This window comes from Poecilia formosa, unplaced genomic scaffold (assembly GCF_000485575.1).
Source record: "Poecilia formosa unplaced genomic scaffold, Poecilia_formosa-5.1.2 Scaffold43, whole genome shotgun sequence".
NCBI classification, from domain to species: domain Eukaryota; kingdom Metazoa; phylum Chordata; class Actinopteri; order Cyprinodontiformes; family Poeciliidae; genus Poecilia; species Poecilia formosa.
Genome location: NW_006799982.1, coordinates 2262296 through 2289107, shown reverse-complemented (window position 1 = coordinate 2289107; position 26812 = coordinate 2262296). Strand labels below are relative to the sequence as shown.

The window sequence follows — 26812 nt, the reverse complement described above, 5'->3', positions numbered from 1 at the left end:
GTAAAACACACAGCGACTACTGTTGACACGTAACTCTGCTAATTATCACAAACTGTCATCATTTTGGTTTTGTTTTAAAGGCGCTGTTTTACTCCTACCAACACAATGTGATGTGCTGCTAATACAAGTAATTATTGACCACTTAGGACGTTAGGGCTAGACAATTGTTTTTTTTTTTTTTTATTCTGTTATTAAATCACTTTTATTTACAGTATCTATGTATTAAAAGTTTTCAAAAGATTTGCATGAAGACCATTCTTAAATTAACAAGAGTTAAACAATCCAATGATATAAAGTTGCAGCATTGTATTTTAGTTTCTGTGTGATTTATTTTCGTTACATTTGAATTACACAATGGTTAAAATGTGTAACTCAAACTCGACTCAAAAATATTTAGCATAAAAATAGCCATAATTTCTACATTTTACATCAGGTTTTTAAAGGATTCTCTTCTATGAACATTCTACCATTTTCAGTGGTTGAAATAAGTGACTTTTAAAAGGCCTTTTATTCTACTAAAATGTCAAGGTTGTTACTTTAGAAAATCAATTGTTCCTTTTAAAAAGAACAAAAGAGAGCACTTTGACTCAAAACAAAAGACAAACTGCCCAAAACCTTTTTTAAAATACAAATTCTGAATTAAAGATAAAAATGAAATGTTTCTTTTTTCTTTTTTTTTATTAATTGCATTAATTACCAGTGCCAAATATATTTGATAATCTTGAGTGTTTTAAGGAAAATAAGAGCCAGAGAGACGTCGATGAACATATCTGAATTTCTTTCTTAAACAGTATTCGGAACCGGCAAAAAGAAAATTCAGACTGGTGCATCTCTAGAAGCTGCAGCACATGATTGCATTTCATGTGAGGCGGTGTCATGTGCGATAATACACACACAAGCAAATACACACAAGCTTGCATGGAAGATGACATACTGCAAATTAAAAAAAAAAATAAGAGCATAAAATAATTTATCTTCAAAAAATAGTTTGAATGTTCTCCCTGTGCATGCATGGGTTCTCTGGCTTCCTCCCACAGTCCAAAAACACGACTGTTAGGTTGATTGGTCTCTCTAAATTCTCCTTAGCTGTGTGTGTGTGTGTGTGCGTGCGTGCGTGCGTGCGTGTGTGTGTGTGTGTGTGTGTGTGTGTGTGTGTGCGTGTGCGTGTGTGTGTGCGCATCATTGTTTGTCCTATCTGTCTCCCCACCTCTTGCCCGTTGACTGCTGGAGATGGGCGCCAGCGCCACATGCGACCCCACAAGGCAAAACGTGTTGTATAATGGATAAAAAATAAAATAAAACAAAACCCAAAGACACAAGGGACAACGGTGTTGCAAAGTAATTAACCAAACCAGGAAATGGAAATACCTGTGTGAAAAACCTGCAGGACCTTTCTCTCTTCTGAAGCTGCAAATTCAAACAATTCAGCTGTTAGCAGTGCAGCACCTCTCACCTATTATACACACATGCAAAAGGAGGTACACTAACTTCATTAAGAGTGTGCAAAAAAAAAGAAAAGAAAAACACTTTGGTGGCCAAATTGTATGCTACTCAGTCTCCCACCCCTTATTGCCTTTTCTTCTTTCGCTCTAACATATTTATCTTCCTGCTTTTTTCCCCCCTTAAATATTGACTTGATCTCTGCATCTACTGTCAACTTAATTGATGCCATTAATTACAGAGTCCTTCATGCGTGACTGGTCAGTTGCCTAACATTAATAAGCAAGCATCCCAAAGTAATACATCATTCAGTTAGAAACAAATAACAACGTAAAGCATTTTTATAAACAGAAAGAAAAAGTTAGGTGTAAGTGACCGGAAAGGGCTAATTTTTAGCTTGACTGGTTTGTCTAGTGTCTGTCACATTCAGTATTTAAAAATCCACTTTTTTTTTTCTGTTTTGTAAATACAATAACACATTGTGGTCTGAAACATGAAATTCTGATTTTTTTTTTTTTAAACAATTTCCACATTTGATCTACTAAACTTAAAAGAAGCAATCAAAAAATAATTCACGATCACAAACGTGAGAAAAATTATCCTTCAAAGCTTTCTCTATCTGGCATTTTCAACTGGCAGCCTTATAAGGCAGCACTGACAGACTCAATTTATACAAGTACATGTCAGTAAATTAGAATATTATTGAAACGTTAATCCATGTCAGTAACTGAAATAAACAAATGGAGTTCATATGTCGTAGTTTCATTACATGTGCAGTGATAAAGTTCAAGCACGTATTGTATTTATTTTTATTATTAGAACTTACATCAAACAAAAAACCCAAAATGTAGTAATTACATGGGAGCTTTTTGTGTTTTAAATGAATTTTTTACCATAGAATCGTTATAGCATTGTTCTATAGTGAGTTGACTCTTAGAGCTAACTCATTCAAAAACAACACATCACTACAAGTAACTTGGATTGTGAGCTCATCTTCCTCCAGGTTACGGGACCAAATCATAGTCATAACAAGACTGAGCAGCAGTTCAGTCCTTTTTCTCCGTAGCACTTTAAGACACTTCTTACACGGCCTCTGGTTCAGGAGTGACTTATAAAGGAAATGTCCTGTGTACATCTCTGTTGTCTCGTAGTGGACACCTTGATAATCTCCTCCACAAGCTCTTCAGTGGGTTCAGCTTTGCAATCCTCTCAAGCCTGCAGTATTTCTGTTGCCTTAGCACCTTTTTCGACAACACTTTTTCCATCCACTCAACTTTCCAGTAATATTCTTGGAAAGAGCACTGCTTCGGCCAGATCCTTTAGAAATATTGTTTTTGAGGCTGAACCTCCTTACGGATAGTGTCAGTGATTGTCTGCTGGACAACTGTCACATCCAGAAAGTCATGACGATAACATGACCTACACATTAATTCTGTCTCAAAAAAGCTACATTTTTATTTGTGTTATGCAAATGAATTTGGATTTTTTTCTTTAATCATAATTATCAAAATTTACAAAAAAGAACTTTTTCAACTGAATTACTGAAATAAATTATTTTCATACAATTTTGTAACTTATAAAGATGCAACTGAAGCCTTTGTTGACAGGATCGTTATTTTGTTTCACTGCTGCTTTACTCATTCAGATAGAATCCATATATTTTTTTAAAGAGCCAGATCTTTATCAAACAGTTTCTTCAGAGAAATTTCCAGATTATTTTGTGAAGCAAACCGTTAGTTAATCAGGCAGTTTTAAACAGTCTATCTCATGGCTAACTCCACTGCAAAAGTATAACTTAATGTGATTGCTAAAGAAGGACAAAATTTCAATTATCAACTCCCTCTAAATAGTTGCAGCTCAGCGACAGAGGTTCATTTAATGATCTGTATATTCTCTCTAAGGGCTCTGCTGTGTACTTTAAATGTGGATAACTGAAAGATGGCTTTATTAAATGTTGGTCCCGATCTGTAAAGAGAGTGGAAGTACCCTGCCAAAACACTAAAAACAGTTATCTGTCTTGCGGTATGTCGAGCAAAACTTCATACAAGAGCCACACAGTGAAGAGGATAAAACAGAAACGCTAAAAGCAGTTATTTATCATGTGGAGCTCTACATTGTTATGCCTGCTACTTCATCAAACTCTGCACAAAGATGCTTTTTTTTTTTTAGACAAAAACAAAAGAACATGCTATTCATCTTTCTGTTAACTCTAAAGGACCCTCCTCCCCTATCTGTTTCCCTTTTCTTACTCCTCCATATTTCTTCTGATTTCCTGTCAGCTTGAGTTGCAGCCCAATAAATGCTGATGCCTGTAGAAAAGTCTATTTTACTCCATCACTCTGTACATGTTCACCCCTGTGTCTTTAGGCAGTACCTTGGTAAGGCTGCGGGCAGCACTGTCCTTGCCTCCGGGGGTAAGGTTCCTCAGTTGGACATCCAACAGTTCGACTAGCTGGGCCATGGCCCGGACTGTGGATGGCACATCGCCAGGACGCAGAAGCCCTTTGGTCTGCTCTGCCAGCTCCTTGGCCACAATCGCTGCCGTCTCGCCTGAGCGAAGCTGCAAGCCAGGGAAGGACGGCGGAGGGAGGCGGGGGTGGGGGGGGGTGGGGGGACAAAGTGAAAGTAACAGAGAGATGGATGGCAGTTGAAAAAAAGGAAAACGTTAGACGAGGTGAGAAGACAAGGAAAAAGTTTGGCAAAGGAGAAAAAGTTTGTAAGAGTGTCAGGTGAAGAATAGCAAGAGAGAGAGAGAGAGAGAGGAAGGTTCCAGCAACATGACAGATGGAAAGAAACAAGACGGAAGAGGACGGACAGGAAGAGGTAGACGCAAATGTGAAGGAATGGAGATGATGGGAGAAAAGGAGGGAGGTAAAAAAAAAATGTAAAAGGTTAGTTTAAAATTCACTTCATATAGGGTGAAAACATAAGACCGGTACAGCAGAGACATTTACATACATCATGCACACACTGTACTGTAAGTTGCTTAGGAAAACATTATATAAGGAAAAAACACATTTCCAGTTCTACAATTCCCTGCATATGGCAGCTTTTCCAACAGTGGTCTGGATGGATGGATGGATGGATGGATGGATGGAGAGGAAGAATAAATGGGTCAATGAATGAATAAATGAATTACTTAATGAAATAGTGTATTTTTTTTTTTTTTGCAAATACAAATGTCGGGTATCCGCTCCCAGCCAGACTCCCATACAGAGTTGTCAGCCAGGATCTTTCCATCATTTTTACCCAGAACAGAGAAATATCTAGATCCAGATTTTCAGACTGAACATGAACCCTGTATTTGAGCTTCACCGGTACAAAACAGATCTTTTATTATTTTTTTTAACAAACTGGGAAAATAATTTAACAGCAAAACATTTACCAAAACAAAATAAAACAGAACAACTGTAGAAAACAAGCAAAAAAATACTGTTGAAAGAACTTTTTTCAACAGTCTCTCTTTCAGATGTCCGCTTCAAAAATGTAGATACATTTTAGAATTGACCTAAATTCTAAAATGAATTTAGATAAATAAACACAACTGATAATCAGGTGGTTTTTATTTCACTTCACCATTTTGCGGCTTATTTTTAAACCTTATGGTCAGGTATTTATTTATTTGTTGTTTGTTTTTTCTAGTGACAACTGAAAAAAAGTTTTATTCAAAACAAATGAAAATGTATGTCGTTAATGTTCTTGCAAGTTTTAAACGCAGGAATGTTTTTCATTCAACAGTGAATTAATAAAGCTATTATCTAATTTGTCGCTTCTGATAAAATCTCATTGTGAGTTCAAGACCTCCTTAGACATTTCTTGTTCCCTGCAGCGATGTAATCTCTCAGATCTCAAACAAAAGTTAGGGCTAAGGAAGAATGATGAAGCGATACATGGCCTAAATCTTTCCCTGTGGTCAAAGCTTCGGCATGGGCGAGAAAAACTGCTTCGGGGTCTTTAGTCATAACACAAGCGTATCGCTGAGGGCTGACCGAGCCAGTGGCAGCATTCAGACTTACTTTCTGCATGATGTGGTTGACCCAGGGTGACGTGCAGTTGCTAAGGTCAGGGCCTTGGGGAGCCCAGTAGCCCAAACGGGGCAAGCACACATATGTGGCCACGCCTGCAAGACAAGAAGAGCAAACAGGGTGAGACAACCATGACATTCTCCAGAAGACAGGAAAGCTGTTTGGCATTTTGGGGTTTGCAGTGTTTGGCTGTATCAGGATGTAAAAGAGCTACAGAACCTTGCAAGGTGCACATGCTTTATGTGAAAGACCAACACAATCTAATGCAAACAACTGAAATATGTGCAACTTCAGTGGCATTCATCTTTTACTTCTATGGTACAGCTAAATAAAACAAGTGGGGGAAAATATGCTTTCAGAAGCCACCTAATTAAAAGTCCACTTAAGGCTGACAAGTAGCCAAGGCTAACACTGAAGCTCTCCAGCTCAGATGGAGGAATCTGTTAACATCTAGAAGTTGTGTGTTCCACAAAGTTGGCCTTTGTGGGAGAGCATTGGGGAAAATCTATTTTACAAAAAAAAAAAAGCCACAAGAAGTCCAATTTACATTTTCACCTCAGCCAGTCCTGGGGATGTACACATGTGGAAGAAAACGCTCCGGTCAGTGACACCAAATTAAACTTTTGACCTACATGGACATTTTATGTGAGGCCAAAAACAAAATATGCAGGACCTTGAACACACCATCACCACAAAACACGGTGGTGGTAGCGTAATGTGGAAGCCAGTCAGAGTTGATGACAAGATGGATGGAGCTACATTAATACATGGCAATCCTTAAAGAAAATCTGGTAGAGGTTGCACAAGACCTGAGACTGGAGCAGACGTTCATTTCATCTCCCAGCAGGACGACAACTGAACCAACAAACCAGAACTGGTGACCATCAGGAAAGGTAACTGACGGTCACTCTACATCTGGTCTGACTGCGCGTCAGTTAAGAGCAATGGACCAAAAATTCAGTCTCTATGTGTGCAAAACAGCTAGAGACCCGTGGCTGTGATCAGCTTTTTATTTGTTAAAAAAAAAATTAAAAACTGTTCCTTCACTTCACACAATACTTTGTACCGCATAAAATTCCAATAAAAGTTATTAACATTAATGGTTTTGACAAAATGGGAAAATGTTCGACAGGTATGGATATAAAGACATCGACCCTGAGCCATTCTATCAGAACCACCTTAACTCCAATACGTGTTTTATTAGTTTCTGTAAATGAGTGGATGCAGTTCTCCTGCCCACACACAATATTCTGCGCTGATCTATTGGCAAAAATATTTAGCAAAGATAAAACGTCTGTCTGTCTGTCGTGTACAGTCATATTTCTGGCGAGTGGATCTGGAATCCGACGGCTGTTAGCAATCGAGTAAACAGCCACTGCAGTTTCCTAATTGAAAATATTTTGATTTATGTTAATGAGTCATCCCCTACATGATTAAAATTTTGGGATTAATTTGGTTCGTGGATAATAGTACCTGCTGCTGCAAATGCAGAACCGTATAACTCAGTTTGCAAACACTGCACACACGCACACACAGAGTTCCTCATGTGTTTGTGCTCCATCCACCTCACTCACCCAGAGTCCCCACAGGGCAGGGCTGCTTGGCTGTCTGGCCTTGCTGCGTCCGGGGCCACGATATGTCTGCAGTCACCCTCGGAGTGCAGAAATCCTGGGGAGGCAGCGCAGGCGGCTGTGGGGCCGCTGGAGGGACTTGCACGGGAGGGGATCGGCCTGCTTTCTGGTTGGTATCTGGGATGTGATTGGAGTCAGACGATGAACCTCCAGCTGGGACCAGAATAGGCTGGCGGACTGTGGTGGTTGTCCTGTACCGCTGGCCAGGGGACGTGGTGAGGAGAGGTCTCGGGGTGGTGTAGTAGGGAGGGGAACGTGTGGTGGTGGCGCGGCTGGTGGAAGAGGAGGAGGAGCCTCCCCCGCCTCCTCCTGCCCCTCCACGATTGGGTGGAAGCATGGGAGGTGGGCGATAGTCTGAAAGGTGGAAAGACGAAGTAAATTAGAGAGCTTTTTAAATGATCCTAAATATAATGCATCCAACTTGTCTTATTACTTTATTAAACGCGAGCCAGGTTGCTGAGAGTAACACGTAGCAGATGAAACAGTCACTAAAATACTGATCAGGCAAGAATTTGCATCAGTGTGAAGTGGTATAATATGGCACGATTTCAAACACACTCACAGGGATTCATTTACAAACCAAAAAGTGCCGTCACAGCAAGTAGCTCGTGTTTCTGATGACTTTAAAATGTTCCCACGTAATTCATCAGATTTCAGTGCAGGAGACATCTCTAAGCATTCAATCAAATAACAACAAAACGGGAAAAAGAAAAAAACTTCAAGCGTCTGTGTGTGGGACCTACACAAACACACACTTTAATCTGTAATTATTTCAAAGTAAATCACCAAGTGCTAAATAAGAGCAATGATTGGTCTTCTCTGGAACGGATTAGCAGTCTTCCCTGAGGGAGCAGTTCACAGCAGTGGCTCTCGCAGCCTAACTTGGCGGAAAAAAAAACATTGTTTCGGCGTCATGCATGATTCACGATGCGAGGACACTGCAAGAGGCAGGGAGGCTACTTAAATGCATATGGCACACTCTTTGTTGTCAATATTTCATCGTAAAAGGACTTAATTATTCACACTGACCCTGTTTAGGGGACAGTTATAAAGAATGGATGGATAAGAACCAAAGAGTAGCAGAAACCGTGTGTTTGTCAAGTGTTAAAGCTCCACTGTTGATCACTGACATTCAGATGTTCTTTAACATCACTGTGCAACGTTGGACACAGACGGGCTCTATTTGTCATGTCTACATCTTTAATGATAGAAGCAACCTTTGCATATAAAACACTTAAAATTTTTGGCACACTTACATAAATTAATCTCATACTTCATTTCTGTAATATTTAGATTTGTTTTTTTTTTCCCTTGCTGCCAAATCCCAAGTTTGATGGCAGCCTTGTATGTCACAGTTGTTTTAAACTGTTTTAGCTATTGTTTGTTGACTTCAGTGAACATCTCCCTTACTTTTCAGTGGTAAGTTCACTTTTCTTTCCCATTATTAAAAGTGGTTAAGAAAAATTTGCCTGCATGTCACGTTATAGCTACACTCTAGTGAAGAGGAAATTATTAGTTAAACATTCCTCAACCATCCGATCAACTTCAATACATGAAAGGTACCTGAGTTACAATGAATTTAATCGTAATAACCATGTAAATAAAATCTCATTTTCCCCTGTCAGCTGTTCAGCTGATTATACATTGCAAGTTGAAAAGAGATAGTAGATTTTTACGTTTTTCCAACCTTAAGGGGTCACATTGTCATTAACTGCCAGCTAAAGGTTTGTCAATATTTAGATAATAAAAAAAGAATACTTTACAAAATATATATATATATATATATATATATATATATATATATATATATATATATATATATATAGGATAACTCACTTTTATAGATGAAAAATAGAGAGGGATGACATGTTTCCTCCTATTTCTATTTTTGAATATTGGGGGTGAAAAGAAATTGGGTTCTGAAAGTCATATTTACGATTTGCACCCAGTCACTTAATAAAACTAAATATCTGTTAAACATTGATTCATTCATTTTTCATCAATTCTGCAAGAATCAATGGGTCTTCGTTTATTTCCTCCGAAAAACAGGAATTCTGAAATTATTAGTTAAAAGTTATGTTCACTTTGATCAAAATTAAAAAAAGTAATTCTAAATTTAAGAAAAGCTTCAGTTGTATTTATCCCTAATTTTTTAATATGCAGGGGAAATTCTACATATACATGAAAAGTTGGTTGGGTTAGTATGTATGATTATCTTTAAGTTTAATATGTCAAATATGGGAACATATGATAAATGTGCCCTGTGTCCTACCATGTGAAACCCAAAGAAACAAACAAAGACACGTGAAATCCTAACTTAGAGTTCCTACAAAATCTAGTTAACTTGAAAAAGTTACAGTTATGATTAAATTATTACTAATAACCATGATGATTGGCACATACAAATATATATATGAACAGTATGGAGGGGTAGTATATTTTCCTGTTTTTCTCATTTTGAAGAGTGGCTAAAAAATTGAGTTCTGTGGAATGTGATATTTACACCCGAGGGAAGTAACAAGCCATGAAATATTAATCAAAACTTCCTACACACACACAAAAAAAAAAATATATAGAATACTAAAGCATAGATTGAAAAGTAGCATCAGTTACTCTATAACAATAGCTATGAGTGCCACTTTTTATAGCAGCAGTGAAGTGTTCCTTAAATTGGGATGTTATTGCCACATTCCTAATGTACTTACATTAATCAGATGAAGTGCATCATACCCTTGGTTCAAAAAGTCAACAGGAATATTTCATTATTAATTTTTTGTTGAGCAAATCTACTCTAACACTACATGGCAACCAAACCCAACACACTGTATGTGTCTGTCAAAAATAAAGAATGGTAAATATGATCATATTCAATGTTTTTTTTTTTTTTTTTGCTAAAAACAAATATTAAATAAATGTTGTTGTTTTTTTTTGTTTGTTTGTTTGCAGTAATTGTCCATCAGCAAAGCAAGTCAAAAAATGTCCAAGAGAGATTCTGTGATTAAACCATAGCTTTATTTTGGTCCCTGGTTTCTTTTCATATTTTATGATACTAACTACTTTTATGTAAACATAATATAAATACCTATATATATCTAAAAACCGTGGCCGTGAAACCCACATCTTCTAAAGTGCACTTAAAGGCAACGAGAAACGCAGCAGGAGTGAAAGCAGCAGGAGTCCTCCCGGATCACAAGGACAGCGGTGCACAAATTATCAATGTTTTCATGTCGCGTCAGTGCAGCATAACTTCCAGACGTAATTAGATAGACCCTAAACATAGACGATTCGTTGAAGATCGTCAATGACGCTTCAACACTTAAGCTATATAGTTTGCAGCCAGAGGAAAAGTCAAGCTTAGTCACCTGCTGCAGCTGTAAGTCAATTTTGAGGAAAAGCGGAAAGAGCAGCACTTATTTTTCTGTCCACCTGCCGCATAGTGTCGATCGCAGTCACTGAAAGCTTACAGAGTTGTCAGCTCCTAGTGGGGTGTCTAGAGAAAAAGGGCATAACTGTATAAATTCCACCATTACTGCTCATTACAGCTTGCCATAAAGTTGCACATATAGATCAATACAAGTTTTCAGTGTACAGCAGTGTGTGCTGGTGGGGCTTAATTAGAGGTAACAACATCAGCCAAATCTGAAGGGATTGTATTTCTGTAAGGCACGCTTAAGGGTATTCACATAATAAGTTTCCTTTTCCTGTACCGATTTTTTTTTTTTTTTACCTTTTTTTAATGTCTTTTCTCAAATCTTTTTGCACCTTTGTTCCTTTGGGGTTGATGGGAAGGTGTGAGAGTGGAGAATGAAGTGTGACTTTGTGTGGTGCTAAGAAAGAGCGGGTGTTTATTTCATTTAACCGAGGACTGGAAGCATTTGCTTTCTGTGGATTTTTTTTTTTTCCCCCCCTCCAGTTCCGTTAAAGGTGCTGTTCATTCTTTCCGTCTGCCTGCCTGACTGGCAGCCTTTGTAACATCCTGTTACGTTCTGTTCTCCAGAGCTCGATGGAGTGTTTCTGCACCTAAACCGCGTCGCTTCGCAAAATCCTGAAATCTCTGCTGCCCCTGCCTGGCACTTTCTCCGCGGAGCGCTGCCATCAATCATCCGCGGCAGCCGCGGCCCAGCTGTCAATCTGCCCCGTGTTTGTCTGAGTGAGTGTACTTATGAAGCAGAGGCTGTGTGCGACTATCTGGACTCAAATAGGAAGCTCCATTAGGGGCCCTGCCACAACAATAGGCGAGTAATGGTGTGTGTTTGTGTGTGCGTGTGTGTGTGTGTGTGTGTGTGTGTATCTGAGGTTGATGTCTGCTGTCATTTGAGTACAGGCCAGAAAACACAGCGGCTGGCAGCTTACCGGTGTGGTAACACAAAAAGTCTGAAAGCATCACAGACGAGGGTCCTCAGCACTTCTCCGCCAGCCAATCTCTGTCTCTCCTGCTTCCTTTCCTCATCTCTTCTCCTGGCATTATTTTTTGTCGCTCTCTCAAAACTGTCTCTTTCTTCCCGACACATTCTTTGCTCCACCAAAAATCAGCTTCTACGTTCATCAACACCACCTTTCGTGTCCTGAACGCTTTTTTTTTTCTTGTTTTTTTTTTTTCTGTTGCCACTTCCCTTGCACTTTTGCAGCACTTTATCTTTCAGTGTGATGAATTCATCACTCGCGTCTCTCAAGGCTGTAGGGAAACTACGGGAGCATGACATAACAGGTTCATGAAACATTTATGGAGAAGAAGGCTAGGTTATACTCATGAGGGCTGACATATCTGCCTGCATTTAAGCGTAGGAGGCCTTGGGTAAATGCCTTGTAACAGTCTCAGCTTAACGTAAACACTCTCCTCTTTGCCAAAACAGATGACGCACACAAAAAAAAGACATTGATTCAGAAAAAAAAAAAGATTTTGAATCCTATCTATAAAAAACATATGGCTACAGATGAAGTAAAGAATAATAAAAACAAAACAAAACAAATCCCTGAACGGGAAATTCTTTGGTATAGACTTGTTGCTATCTCATATGAGATCAATATGTCTGTAAAATGTGATTTTACACAGTTAATTACAACATTTAATACAATATGGCAATGCCAATCAACATTTTAATAAAATATGAGGTACTGTCCAGGAATGAACTTTGTATCCCATTGATTAATCTATCAAACAAGATCATAAACTTTTTTATTTTATATTATATTTAGTTCAGCAGCTGTTTCATATAACACCAGTTCACAAGAAATGTCAACTTTAGACAGTTGATGGGTTAAATATTAACTACTACTAAATTAATAGTATTGATTATACAGCATCCAATGCAGTTAAGATTTAGTCAAAATATGTATAGTTCAATTCCATGCTAAATATAAAATAGTGCAGTGAAAGTCAATTGATTTTAAATAAAGAAAAAATTATAAAATTAAAAGGACAGGAACATTTTTTAATGAACCCCAGATTTTGGCATCGGCTTGTCTTCCCTGGCGTCGCTCAGGTTTTTGCAAGCATGTGGCAACAGTGGAAACGAAGCTGAACCAGTCTCTGAATGAGAGGCCATTTTGTCCCGACTGGCAAACAATGGACGGGAAGGGAAGACAAAAACTGGCACGAGGTAATTTCTATGCTTAGGACAAAGAGAGGAAACACAGTAAGTGGCAGCAGGAATATTTTCCATTGGGAAAAACAGAATATAAGGGTAATGGCAACCAGGCCAGCTGACAGCCTTGAGCCTGAGACGAGATAAGCTGAGATGAGTCCTCGTCCGCTTCAGTCTGTAGCCAGCAGATAATAGCTAATATTTACAGTAGCGATTGTGACAATACAACTTATATTGCAATATTGTCAAGAGCTGCAATAAGACTGTTGTTTATCATATGGTGAGCAAATTACAACTCAAAAAAATATTTTGGCCATTTAATTTAAAAAAAAAAAAATCAATTAACATTCAAAGCAAAATAAATCTGAATGAAAACAGTTTCAAACAGATAAAAAAACCAAATGTTTTAATGTAATTTTATTTGCAAATTTCTTAGTCTATTGTGTTTCCCTGCACTGGAGTGAGCCCAGGGGAAGGTGGTACAGCGGCAGGCAGTAAACTTGTTCCCAAAGATGTCATCTGTCACCACACCGGAGGGGCCACATAGATGCCGTCAGTCAGTCAGTCTGAAAATGCTAGCACATCTCGCATGCACACTGACATTGCGTGAACCTGTGAATATGTGTGTGTGTGTGTGTCTGTGTGAGTGCGAGACACTGTTTCTGTGTTTGTGTAAGACTGCCTGTCTCTGCCTCTGCTCTGTTGCCCAGAAAGCTCTTGTTGGCTTCTTGATTGGTAAACCGAGGGATCATGAAATCCACAGACGAAGACGAAGAAGAAGAAGAAGAAGAAGAAGAAGAGGGGGGCTGGGGGTGCAGGTGAAACGAATTTCCCCTGGCAAATTTTTTTGACTCCGTCAGATGAAAACCAACAGACAGGCAGCAGAAGAAGCAAAGGAGACAAAGACTAGAGGGATTTGAACTAAGACAAAAAAGTTTTGCAGAAGTGAGATGAAGTGTCTGTTCTGCTTCTTAATATCCATGACGGTAATAGCTTATATATAGGGGATTTCCTCTTTGCATTAAAAGTGGTGAGAGACGGCTACAGCAAGGTAAGGTCAAAGTGATCTAATTAGGAGTTGGAGTTTGCATGGAGAAGGGGAGCTTTCTGGGCGTAATAGCTGTACACACACACACACACACACACACACACTAAAAAGGGGCTGCATACTGTGATAACACACATCCCCTATGGCTGCAGAGAGCACACAAATATACACCCAATAATACAGGAGCTTACATTTCGCTCCGTCATACACACACTTTAACAGAAATGTGCCTCTCAGTACGAACAGAGCTTGTGGCGAGTGGCTCAAGCCTGCTGATAAGACAGAATGCACTTCAAAGCAGTGATGCTTTAAGATAAAAAAAAAGGGGGAAAAAAAAAAGAGTACCCCGACTAACAAGGACAGTTTTAAAATGGCTGCCAGGCAGCAGCCTATTCCACAGCTAACGTTTCCCGTATATAAGCCAACGTAGCTGTTCAGGCCTGGTGGCCTGCCTGCCTGTTGGTCTGAGTGAGTGTCATCATCCCCCTGCTGCGGCCAAAGACACCTGCAGCAGGTTTCCCAATTACATGCTTCTATTATAATCCGAGGAAGTCCCTCTGTTCAAAAGACAAACAACTTTTTGTTTCCACCTTTGTTTCTATACTTTATAAGAAATCATGGGCTAGGTTTTTTCAGACTTCTGAAATGTATGCGCTACAATGTGAGCTATAGTATTTTGCAACTAGCTCAGTGGCTAATGAAAACTTTTCTCTATTCTTCACATTTCATTTTTTCTGGTTTTTATTTTTATTTTTATTTTTTTTTACATTTCATAACATCCGAGCAGCACAGCTAATTTGGCATGCTATGCTACCTGTTTGTAGGCCTGTCGCAATAAACGATAAATCAATTACCTATCGACTCATTTTAATTATCAGCTTTATCGTCTCTTCCTGCCTTTTTTCTTTCTCTTGATGACACTGAATGAAAAAAGGCTCAGCTTCAGTGCTCTCCACTGACCCTCCCTTCCTCATTTCCTTAGTGTAATGTCCAGCTCACACTACACGAGTTGTCGGCCCATTTTCAAAACCTGAGACCACACATTAGCCGACAGAAATCCTAGGTAGAACAGTTCAATCGGGTTCAATTGTGCACTGTGGTGTCCAGCCACATGGGCACAAAACAATGGCTACAAGTCCAGTTAACTAATTTTGTAACCAGACATTAATCAATGCTTTACTAGAATCTACCTGTGATGCATGTGGCTAGAGTCAGTGTAAAATCCTGACTGAATGAAAATCATTATAACCAATTTATGTCACGTTAACGAAGAACAGCTGAAAAGTTACCGGGTTTATCAACTGCGGTAGCAATTTGGCTCCAACTCCTCTCCTTGTCATTTCTATATTCTTTGTACGAAATGTTGAATAAATATTAATGTTGTTTCCACATATCATCTCCGATGTCCGCTGGACTTTGCGCCGTGTCAGTTGTTTGGGATTCCCCTCGTAATTTCCCCTCAGAAAGCACGGAGGAAAGTATGCGGTTTCTGATTGGATACATGTCACATTCAGCGGGCTGCGTTAAGCTCCCAGTCGGGGAAAAACCCCGATTTAGATCGGAGCGGCCACGACCGACGATCTACCGTAACACACCACACACTGCAGGATGATCGGTTACGGAATCACCAGCGACAATCTTAGATCGGCCAACGATCTAAGATTCATAAGGAGAAAATAGGGGCAAAAGATCATGTAGTGTGAACTACTGCATTAGGTAGTCGGATGTGCCCATCTTCTTTATTTAAATCTAGTGATTACTGAAGCGCACATACAGACTTCATAATCTGCACTCTTATGGTTGAATGCAATATTTATTTCCACTTTGGCATTATGTTGTTTAGTTTTTATTCAAGTATGTTTTTTGTTAATGGAGACCGAGAATCCATTTTATTTTTGTTTTTGGTTGTTTTGTTTATTTAGTTCATCAGTTCCAGTGTTATGTGTTCTTTTGAAAATAAAGTGTATATATAGCAGGAAATTGCATGCATTATTAGTAATTTCCATTAAATCAGTGTCAAAAGGTCTTGAAACAATATTATTGTTTATCGCAATAATTTTTTAGACAATCGCTCAGCAAAATTTGTTATCGTGACAGGCCTACCTGTTTGCACAATTGTTTTTAGCTTCCTGCAGTGCTGTGGGCTTCCCTTCCACTCTATTGTCCTGGCTTGGCCTGCTTGCTCTGGCATCTACTGTGAGGCAGAGGAAATGCTGCGCAGGGGCCAAATGCACACAGAAGGTCTGGTTGGGGCTATCCAATTGATAAGGACACACTACAAGCAAAGAACAGGTGCAGCAGACTCTCCGAAGCACAGTTCAGGCTCTGCTGAGACGGCTTTGTCGCAATCTATTTGGAGGAGAGAGAAGGATGGGCAGGGAGCGAGCGGAGGCGGAGTGGGGGTGTTAGCAGGGGTGTCGAGCACACACCAGCGTATAAGAAAGGTGCATTGTGAAGCAAAGACTTCTTATGCCATAAATAGGATGCATGCACAGAGTATTGAAAAGTATTATTTTTTTCCTTACAACCAATGAAAGTTATTGCATAGTCTTAAGTGTTTTCTGTTGTTGGAATTTTATGTGACAAACTAGAGCATAATATTGAATTGGTAAGAAAAATGCAAATTCATATTGTTTTACTAGTAGAAATCTGAAAAGTGTGGCATGGATATATCATAAATATATAAACCTAAACTGAATGGAAGGGGACTATGGACATAACTCATCAAGCCTTTGCCCGGATCATGACTTGATTCAGGTCTAAGGTACCATGAACATTCTGTGAAAGATAAACTGTGACTATCCCTTAGTGGAGCAATATCCAAAGTCAACTTTGGCAATGAAGTAAATTTTTCTTGGCCTCAACAAGTGCTGGGAACATGCATCCCCTGGACAGAGGAGCAACTGATGTCATTTACTCCATAAATGGAATTATTTATGTTATTTACTGGAGAGAGCCAAGGCAGAAGAAGTCCACTAGGATGGGAATCCATCCCTCTAGCCCTCTTGCCTTCAGGACCTAATTCCTTCGAGTGACCGCTCAAAATCAGATAGAGATTACTTTTTCCAGAGAGCAACTTGGGGAGTCTGATAAAAATCTTAGAGCTTAAATCAGCTGAATGATAAGGTGCAGAATTTTTAATTCTTTTAGCCAAATCATTTTTTTTTCTGATAAATAGAAGTGAATCGCTTTATTTTTTTTTATTAACGGTTGTGTTATTTTAGCTTGTTATTCCAGTTTCTCATCACTAATCACCTATAATCATAGGTTTGTTTGATTGATTAAAAATGCACATGTAAATTCATAGCTCCTGGTGATTCTTCTCACAGTCTAATGTTGGCATTTTTGAGGGGTAAACAAATTATGACGTTAAGAAAAAGGCTAAACTCCTGGTCTTTTGTTGAGGTAGTATAATAATAGATCATTTAAGAGGAATTTAAAAGAATTCACATTTGATAGAATAAACAGTGGTGTAAATGAAAATACTTTTGTAGGCAAAGAAGATGGATTCTGATCTTCTGAGCTTCTTTGTGTGTTCCCTACATGGTTTGTGGCAAACTGAAAACTAGTTTTAGCAACAGGTTTTGTATTGCCATTCTCCAAAAGTGAAATCAACTAATAGTTGCCCGTTTTACATTCTTTCACTTGAGCAGTGGATCTCTGCTGTTAGCATTCCTGACACAAATCTCTTTGCTGTTTCTTGGATTATTGCTGTCCTTGACAGGCCTGTCAGTTTAGGTGGCTGCCTGACCATCTCTTGATAGATAATCCATGTCATGAAATGAAAATAAAAATGACTTGAAGTTTGTAACTGTAATATGACAAAATGTGAAAAAGCTCAGTGGATATTAAATCTATCCTCAGCTGTAACTTTTTTTTTTTTTTCAAATAACAGCAATCAGTTGTTTTCACCACCATTATTATAGGAATCAAGCTGTCACTAAGCAACACTGAACTTGTTTGTAAGTTTAAAAAGATCCCCTTCAAGTGCTGGAGAGTAGCAATTTGTCTTCCAAGTGACCACACATTGCAAAAGAATACACAATCCATACAGAGATTAGATATCAATCCGTTCCCAACTTTTCCATTACGTTATCCTTTAGTGCCGCGGCACCAACAACACTGCAGGACATCCTGGGAGCAGTTCAGAAGCTTTGGAAGAGCAGGAGCATTAACATGCCATGGAAAAAAAAATGTCTAAGCAAAAGATTGTAGGTATAGTGAGACACTTTTTAACTAAGAAAAAGTATTAGCAACCCCATCCATATTTATTCTGAATGAACCGTAAAGAGATTAACGATGGCAGAACTTCACTTACTGTTTGGGTATTAAGGAAACGAGTGTTGCAATAGATAACAGAAAATTGCAACAAAAAAAAAACAACAAAAAAAACAACTAATAGAGTGTGGATATGGACAGAATTCACGCAGACAAGCAAGAAAAGTGACAGGGGTTAGTCTAATCAGAGAAACGGTTAGTCTAATCCGGTGAAAGATGGCCTCCACTTTAACCATTAACTGCTGTTGTTCTCTCCACTTAAGCCTGTTTCCAGCATTCCCGGCACTGCTGCTGCTTGATTGCAATCTGTTGCAGAGTAGGAGAATGGACGAGAGGCACGAGCAAGGGGGGAGAGAAGGAAACAGGGTGTGTGTGGGGAGTTTTTATGGAGAGGGTAGGGGGAGGTTTTGTAGTAAAAGACAAGGGAATGGGGTTTCCAAAGACAATAGAGATTCTCTGCTCAACTTCCTCAGGATTTCGACCATTAAGAGTTCAAGAGTGAACACTTAAATGCCTCTAAACTAACAAAGTGGCAAGTAAAGGTCATAATTATTTTTGTAGGTGAACTAAAAATAAGTAAGATTATAGTCGATGACAATGACTACATATTTGCCTAAACATTGCAGTATTGTTGGAACTGGACGTATTAGAAAATAAGTTCAATCTGTTTTGAGTTTAATAAAAGCTCCACATTGTAGAACGGCAATAACGGGTTCCGATAATTAACATAATCGGTAGGATGTAAATGAAAATATGGTGACAGTTGTTAGGATTAAGTTTGATATGGGCCATAAGTCACTGCAGGATAAAAACAAACAAACAAAACGGGTAGGACGTTTATATTTTAAAGTTTCGGGGGTGAAAGGCAACACATTGACAACTGTACTTGATGTTTACTTTTAGGCAGCGGTTTAATTCTTTGTAAGTTTTGTTCAGACTACAGTTTTACAAAAACGAAGCACACTCTTGCTACTTCCAAATTATTTTAGAGACAAAGCAGCAGCCAGGGCTGCTAATTAAAATATTTGGATAACTGGTAACCAGCAGGTGTGACCAGCTATGCAAATGTTGAAGTACGCTCCAGGTGTGTTGGTCTGGAGCGCACAGTTAACACCGTGCCAAGGAGGGAAGGCTTCGCAGCGGACCTGGATTTTAGGTCATTTCCACACTATTCAAAGTTCAGAGCAAATATTCCCAAGAGAAAAACACCTAAGGCAACATCTGATATAATCAGGAGTCCCAGCAAATTTCCCTAAAGCACAGACTGTGGAATGCTAAGAGAAATTGAAAAAAAGTCCTGGACTCAGACTTAAAAACACAATTAGAAAAGCGAAGCAAATACGGCTTGTTTGTAAAGCACTGCCAGGAGAAAGGCTCTTCTCTATTAAAACAATATGGCAGCACAATTCATGTTTCCAAATCCGATTATCCGAAGCACACCAGCAAATATACAACAGGCAGAGAGAGACAGAAAAGAGCGAAGGCGCTGAAATGGTGCGGTTAAACTCCAGACACAACCCTGAGTGAAATGCTGTTGACGGAAATTGCTGTCCACAAAGATGTGAGACGGATAAACTTATACAAAAAACACCGACTTCCTGGTATTTCTGCTACAGGTGGTTCTGCAAACAAAGGGGTGTACCAACTTTATGGCATGTCTGTTACTATAATCGTGGACAATATTACTACACAGAATAGTAAAGATTTAATCCAATGTTATATAGAAGATGTATTTTGGCTTTAATGGTTATATGTTTATTTCCTCAAGTATTTTTGTGTGGTAATTCACTTTTAAAAAAAGAGAATTTTGGTCATTCCTGACTTTCATCTGCAGAACTTTATATAGAATTTTCTTGAATGTTGTGGCTAGAGAAATAAAACTTAATTTGCGCTTGTCTTTTTATATTGCTTTTTATTATAAAGTCTTATATCATATATATCAAATTGGAACGCGACTTGTGTAACATTAGTAGGATATGATCTTTTTTTTTAAAAGGTAAATAGTGCACTATTTACCTTTTGAGAAGAGTTATGCAAATACTTTATTATTACCACCTTTATTAACTTTCTTCCTACAAGTCAGGTCAAACATGGCGATTCACAATTACTTTATTTTTATTCTAACTCCAGGCTTTGGTTTCTGTACAGTAGAACATGCAAACCTAAGTACAGTATCATCCCAAAGGGTGAGGAAAAAAAAAACACTGAAAGAAAACCAAATAAAGCATTTTGTACAACTTCAGCATATACCAATTTTCCCAGATAGAAAATAACAGAAATCTAGCCCAGTGGGGTAGTTGTGGAAATAGAAAAGAGAGAAAAATGCAAAGTGGGGAATAACAGTGCGTGTGAGTTGGCATGTTCGCTGGTTTAGTCCCGTTCGCCCCACCCATCTTCAAGATGCAGAAAACATGAATAATTTTGTGACTTTGTTGGGAAAACTTTCTAAAGTGTGGCAAGGCAGACTCGAGGTGATAAATTATTCAGATGTTTCATCGGAGCCATGCTGCTTGCGTAGGGCAAAGTCTCTATAATATGCATGTAAGAAGACATGATGAAACAACTCCATAAACAGCAGAGAATAAGTCAGCGCTGGGGGACTGCAGCTGGAAGAAAGGGGTGATGCGAAGACAAGCGACTTTGACTCTGACTTTACATAGGCACTCATGCACCAGGCCTCTATAATATATACATCTGAGGGTGCTTGATGAAACCACCCTGTGATGCTGGATAGGAGAAGAGAAGGAGGGCAGATTATGCGTGAGATAGGAATGACATAGAAAAAAAAATGAAAAGAAAAAAAAAACAATCATTTAAAGAGAAAGATGCATGAGACAGAGAGAGGAAATGTTAAGATTCCTGCCATTGTGAGTCTATGTTTATGTGTGAGAAACACAGGGAGAAAGAATGGGGATTTAACAGCAAAGGAATAAAACACAAACAGACAAGAGAAACAATAGATGAAGAGAGGCACTTTCCTTTTTTTAAAGAATCTAGGGAGAAAGAATATACATTTTTAAAAAAAGATCATGTCCTACTCTATTATACAGCTGCTGTTTGTTCTGAGATTAAACTTCAATGTTATTTGTTAAACCATTGTAAATGAAACATGTAAGGTGTCATGTGACTTTCTTCTGGTGTTCTGGTGTTTCATTTGCTCACAGAAAATCTCCAGAGATGTACGCAGCAAAGAAAAGCAGAGGTAAATCAGTTTGTGACTGTTTTTCAATCAATTCAGCTCATTCTGACCAGTGACCGCCTGCTTGGAAATTCAAAGCATCTGATTTATGAGCTTAGCATGCTTAAGTGTTTCATGGTTGCAGTAACAGCAAAGACTCTTTAGTGTTAAAGTGGCTGCTGAGTGACTGTGAGGTTTCTAAAGTGAAGCACAGATATGTGAAGTTCAAAAGGACAATGTATTTTGAGACATGCCTATGTTTCAGTCAGGTTGCAAAAGAGAGAGCAAGACTCCTGGCAGACAATAGCCTGTCGTTTTAAACTTTCAGCTTTTCTGATGGAACTTTCTGGATTTTTAAACATGGCCGCCTTTTGGAAATCTTGAGGTTTAGCTAAAGACTTACAATCTCATTTCACTTGGAGAATGGGCAAAATTGTGGTATCGACTATACCAAACATGCTAAACGACAATACAAGATGCTAACGAGACTTTTAAAAAACTCACCAGTATCAAATAATGTTTTTATTTTAAAACGGTGAAATGCTGCTTTAAAATGATTGCTCTATTGTGAACTTATGTGTCTTACATTAATATTGTAATTACATTACATTAATATTGTTCTGAAAGAAATACGGTAATGGGCTCAACTTAAAACTAGCAGCTTAAAACTTTATAACGACTGATGAGTGTAAACTGGCTGCAAAATTATCTCGGGTAAATGTGCTTTTATTCCTTTTAGTCAGTTTTTGTCGATACTTTACCCTTTCAGACCTTTAAACACGTATTTATATGTCAGTATTGTGTTCGTCTAAATTTATCTAACAAAGTACTGTAGGAATAAATTGTAAATAAAGTATAGATTCATTCTCCATGCACTACTTCTCTAGCTTGTCACACGTTTGTTTCAACACAGTGCTGTCTTTTAAATGGGAGAGTCGAGGAGAAATTAAATTATAGCCATCTTTGGCAGCTTAACAATCGCCACGTGTGCTTTGTTAATGGAAAAATTCCAAAACAGACAAGACTTGTAAACAATAGGAAGAACTTTTGGGTGCCCTTTAGTTTAGATATAAACAATTAACTAACAGCTTGCACCAGTCACATAGAGGTTAGGGGGTTATTGCTTTACACAACCAGAGAAATCTGTGTTCAGTCTCCCACTGAGATGTTAATGAAAACGGTTTCAACCTTAGAAGCAGCATGGAGATACTGGTGGAGTTGACACTACTGCAGTACAGCTTCAAACCCTAAAATGTCCACTGTTAGTCTATCAGATACTGTCAGGGAGTGGTGGTTTGAGAGATGGTGAGGATGAACACTGAGACCCAGGTTGTGAAGAAAATGATGAATTTAATGATGAAAGGCTCAAACAGTCCAAATACAGGCGGCACGGCAGAGAGTTTAGCACACAGCTAAATACTGACGACAGACTGAACATGGTGCAAGCTAACCAGGACTTAAACAGTTCTACTGGAGAGCCGACACAGACAACAACTGACATAAGACGAGGACCCGACAAGAGACAAAGACAACAGGTGGACTTAAATACACAGGGAGGGTAATCAGGGAATGAGACACACCTGGGAAGCAATCAACAGGAAAGACGCAGAAACAGAAACTCACAGGACATAAACTGAACACAGAAAAACCTTAAAAATAAATATACAGAAACACGGATCATGACAGATACTGTATTTAGATATTTGGATTAATCCCTTCAAAACACCTGATATTGATGGATATCTAAGGCTATGTCAGGTGATTGGTTGACAAGTCCTTGCCATTATTTTGCCCAGAAAATATGTTGAAAACCACTAACTTCCTACTTAACTGACAATAATTTTTGAAATTATTACTAATCAAACTAAGTTGAAGCCAAAATACAAAAGTCTGCGAGATATCAGATCCAACCCAAGAAGCACATACGTAAAACCTTTAAAGGGGGTGCACGTTCTTTTTACCTTCACTGTCGTACTTTTAAATCCCTAAAAAAACGTGGAGGATACTTCTGGAGGATGCTTAGTCAGCTGTTTAACATTTTGGTAATGATAAACATATAGGCATGACAGAAATATATTTTTTAATCACTAAGCATTCTGACTTTGTGAAACATAAATATACTAAACGACTGATAATGATTATAACTAATGACACTTTTTTTTCAGATCTAAAAGGAACAGTCAAGGACTCCTCCGTCTGGGACTGTTTTTTTTTTATTTGTTTGTTTTACTGTATAGCACAGTAAGTGATTTGTGACTTTGAGTCAATGGGTCTATTGCCAGTTTTTTACTCCATTCTGAACCTACTCACACAAGTTGTTTTTTCTCAAACTAACAGTGGTCACACACACACACACACATACGCACACACACATCTAAAAACTGAATTTCAATTCAACAAGCTACACTGACTGATACACAGGCAATTCTATATAACTATCAAATGAGGAGTCTGTGCAACTGCAACACACACAAAAAAAAAATAGTTCTCTGTTGTGGTTCTTTGACAGAGGCAAGCTTCATTACAGAGATAAAGAGAAGCTGCTGTATAGTAAACCAAACTAACTGCCAAAAAGATGGATGGAAAATGCTAGGGTTTCTTAGCGATTTCGTAATGAATAGAAGGAGAATGTGGATGAAGGCCATTAAATATTTATTCTCTAATATTTTGTGGAATAGTTTTCATTGACAGAACACCATGCAGAATGCATTTCAAAAAGATATCCTCACTTAGTTGTCAAGCATGTCCCAGACTCCTTAGCATACAGGAGTCTCACTGCAACCAACAGGTAATGTAGTAGAGAAAATGCATTAATGCACTTTCTCTCAGTAGAAAGCTTTGGAAATATTATTTATAATAGAAATAGAAATATTTTGGGAAAACTATATGTTTGTTGTCAAAATTTTTGTTTTCTTAAAACCATATTTAAAGAATCTGAAATTAATGTATAATATTGTCCTCAAAGTTTGAATAGCTAATTCAATAGTTTTTCTAATGCAAGAAGAATTAATTACAGAGTGAAGGCTTCACTAAACTCAAACTGTGTTTTAAATTTAAATTTAATTCAGAATTATCTAATACCGGTTTGATGAATCGAATGAGTTCACATTTTAAAGTAGAGATGAACAAATGTGTTTCAGTTTCACAAAATAAAAACAGTAATTGCCCACTAATGTCAACAAGCTGCTCTCATCTGGATTATGACCAAACAATTTAAAAACTGAGGCTTTTTCAGGACTTATCTTAATCGAATTTTATCAATTTCATTTCACAAGCACCTGAACATATTCTTATTATTATTTAGTACCATGTGAATTATAAATGTAAGATAACAATAGCCCCTCTTTTCTCTGTGTTGAATTTATTTTGTCCATCCAGTTAAAGATTTGTATTGACTTGACTGTCAGTGATAGATTAGTCACCTTCCAATTGGAAGGTTTTTGGTTTGATTCCAGTTTCCTCCTGTCACATGTTGATGCGTCCCTAGCCAGGATACCTAACCCAACCCAACCCAACCCAACACACTTTTTTACCAATCTGTGCAGAAAACCACTATATAATTTGAGTCAGATTACGATTTATCACATTGGTTTTCATGTAGAAAAGAAAAGATTAGACGTTAACATAACAATTAACTTTACAAACTTGTAAAATATCCTCATTGGAAGCTTACCTGTAATCCCAAGCAATCTTTTCTCAGTGCAAAGTAACCTATTAAGGTTTAATCAGTGTAGGAAATTTCACATTTAAGGAGGATGATATGGTTGCCATAGTAATGACAAAATAGTCCTTTAGTTTAGAATTGACAACAAATGCTAACTTATTATCATTTGTAGCTAATTGCCATTTTCACAGTGCTTGCAATCATTTGGATCTTGCATAGCCCTTTGATGCAATTTTTACAAGTTTATTAAAAAAAAAATATCCACAATCTATTGTACAGTAAATATGGTTCAGTCCAAAGGTCTGTATCTACACAGGTCCTAAAATGTACCTACCAGAACTCTGGTATTTCACCTGTTGTGTTATAATGTTTCTGTAACCTGTTGGAAACTTCCGTTCAGTTTTCTGGCATTCTCTTTGTACCTGGCCTGCTAAATTTAAGTGTGCCAAGGAAACTGTGCTCTTTTTCCGGCATGCCGAAACCGAACAATCCCAGAGCCTCAGAGGGAACTCTTTCAAACCGCCTGCCTTTGTTATCTAGCTGGGTAGACACAACTAAGTAATTGGTGCTTCTCTGTTGTTGCCCAATTACTCTCTGTCCTCGGTGGCCAACCTCGTCTCTTTCTTAGACCATGGCCCATTTCCTGTCTCATTTCATATCTTAAGAAGTCCACATAAGCGAAAACAAAAACAGGGAGTACATTAGGCTACATCAGTAATGAGCTGAAACATTCTGAAAGACCCTTTTCTCACTATGTTTTCTGAATAGACTAAGAAAAAGGAACAAGAAAAAAAAATGCCAAAGCTGGAACATGGTAAGTTTGCTTTCAGCGTTTAGCTCAATGCTTCACGCATTTGAAGGGAAAAAACGACGTTAGGAGGCTTTCTTCTCTTCAGGTTTCACAGGGATAAAGACCACACAGTAGTGTCAACATGCAACAGATTAAATCTTTGGAGCATTGATCAGTCGCTTTATTTTCTGGAGAATGAGAGAATCATGTAGTTAAGGTAAATTTATTCTTTGTCCTCCCTAAGTGAGACAGGGGAACGAGGACGCACGTAAAAAGAGTGATGTTCAATTGATTGTATGTATTTATCTCCGTCTGGTCAGCACTCTGGCTTGTTGCTATGCACTGGAGGTCATTCTCCACACTGAATCCCCATTGATCTCCACTTTAGAGCCTCCCGAGACACTGTACGCTCTATAATAGGTATGATGTCACCTTAACAATGAATAAACACTCATGAACGAAACAGCAATTCATGCTTTAAATATATTATTGCGTGTGCATACTCATCATTATGCACATCTACAAACACACTCACAAACAAGCACATTTCTACAGCATAGTATCACACATACAAAACCGCTCACACGCACACACACACTGATCGGTAGAAACCAAGTTTACAGCTGTCTCTCTCTATAATTTCTTGTACTACGCTGCCTAACTGCATGTAAGAGCATGCATTAATTCAGACATCATTTAATAAGACACGCAGCCAGACTGCCTTGACCACTCCATAGAAAGGTGCTGAAAGGCAATTACGCTGGGCAAATAGCCCTTTAGGCTCCTGGGGCCGAAGCCCTTCCATCCATCCAAGGGGAAAGATGAACAGGAGGTCGAACTTACAACTCATACCAGAGCTAAAGTAAGACACGATTTAAGTTAGACAGTATTTTTGACCTTTTCAGACAGGCCCAACAGTGCCAGTTGAAATATATGTACAGATGTAGACATGCAAGTGGAAACTTTTTTTGGAATAGATAAAGAAAAAAAAAAAAAAAAAAAACTTCATTAATAACATTTCAACTAAATTGAAATCTTAAGTCGGAGGACAGGCCCAAGCAAACAACTGCTACCGTGTTTCCCCGAAAGTAAGACAGTGTCTTACTTTCTTTTTATCCCCAAAAGCCCCACTATGTCTTACTTTCGGGGTATGTCTTATATTGGAAAAAAATT

The 26812-nt window shown here is 38.3% G+C and overlaps 1 protein-coding gene across 12 annotated transcripts in view; it reads right to left on the bottom strand.

The window, feature by feature from the left end:
- Window positions 1–26812, bottom strand: part of adgrl3.1 (adhesion G protein-coupled receptor L3.1) — a 161532-nt gene that overhangs the window by 51723 nt on the left and 82997 nt on the right. For 10 of the 12 annotated variants that reach the window (XM_016671295.1, XM_016671296.1, XM_007551711.2 and 7 more), the window contains exons 8-11: window positions 7040–7450; window positions 5457–5560; window positions 3815–4000; window positions 1369–1407 (exon numbers count right to left, since the gene is read on the bottom strand). In XM_016671295.1, the coding sequence (XP_016526781.1) occupies window positions 1369–1407; window positions 3815–4000; window positions 5457–5560; window positions 7040–7450 (740 nt within the window). The remainder of the gene's footprint in view (window positions 1–1368; window positions 1408–3814; window positions 4001–5456; window positions 5561–7039; window positions 7451–26812) is intronic. The other 2 variants (XM_007551706.2, XM_007551713.2) reach the window with 1 other exon arrangement.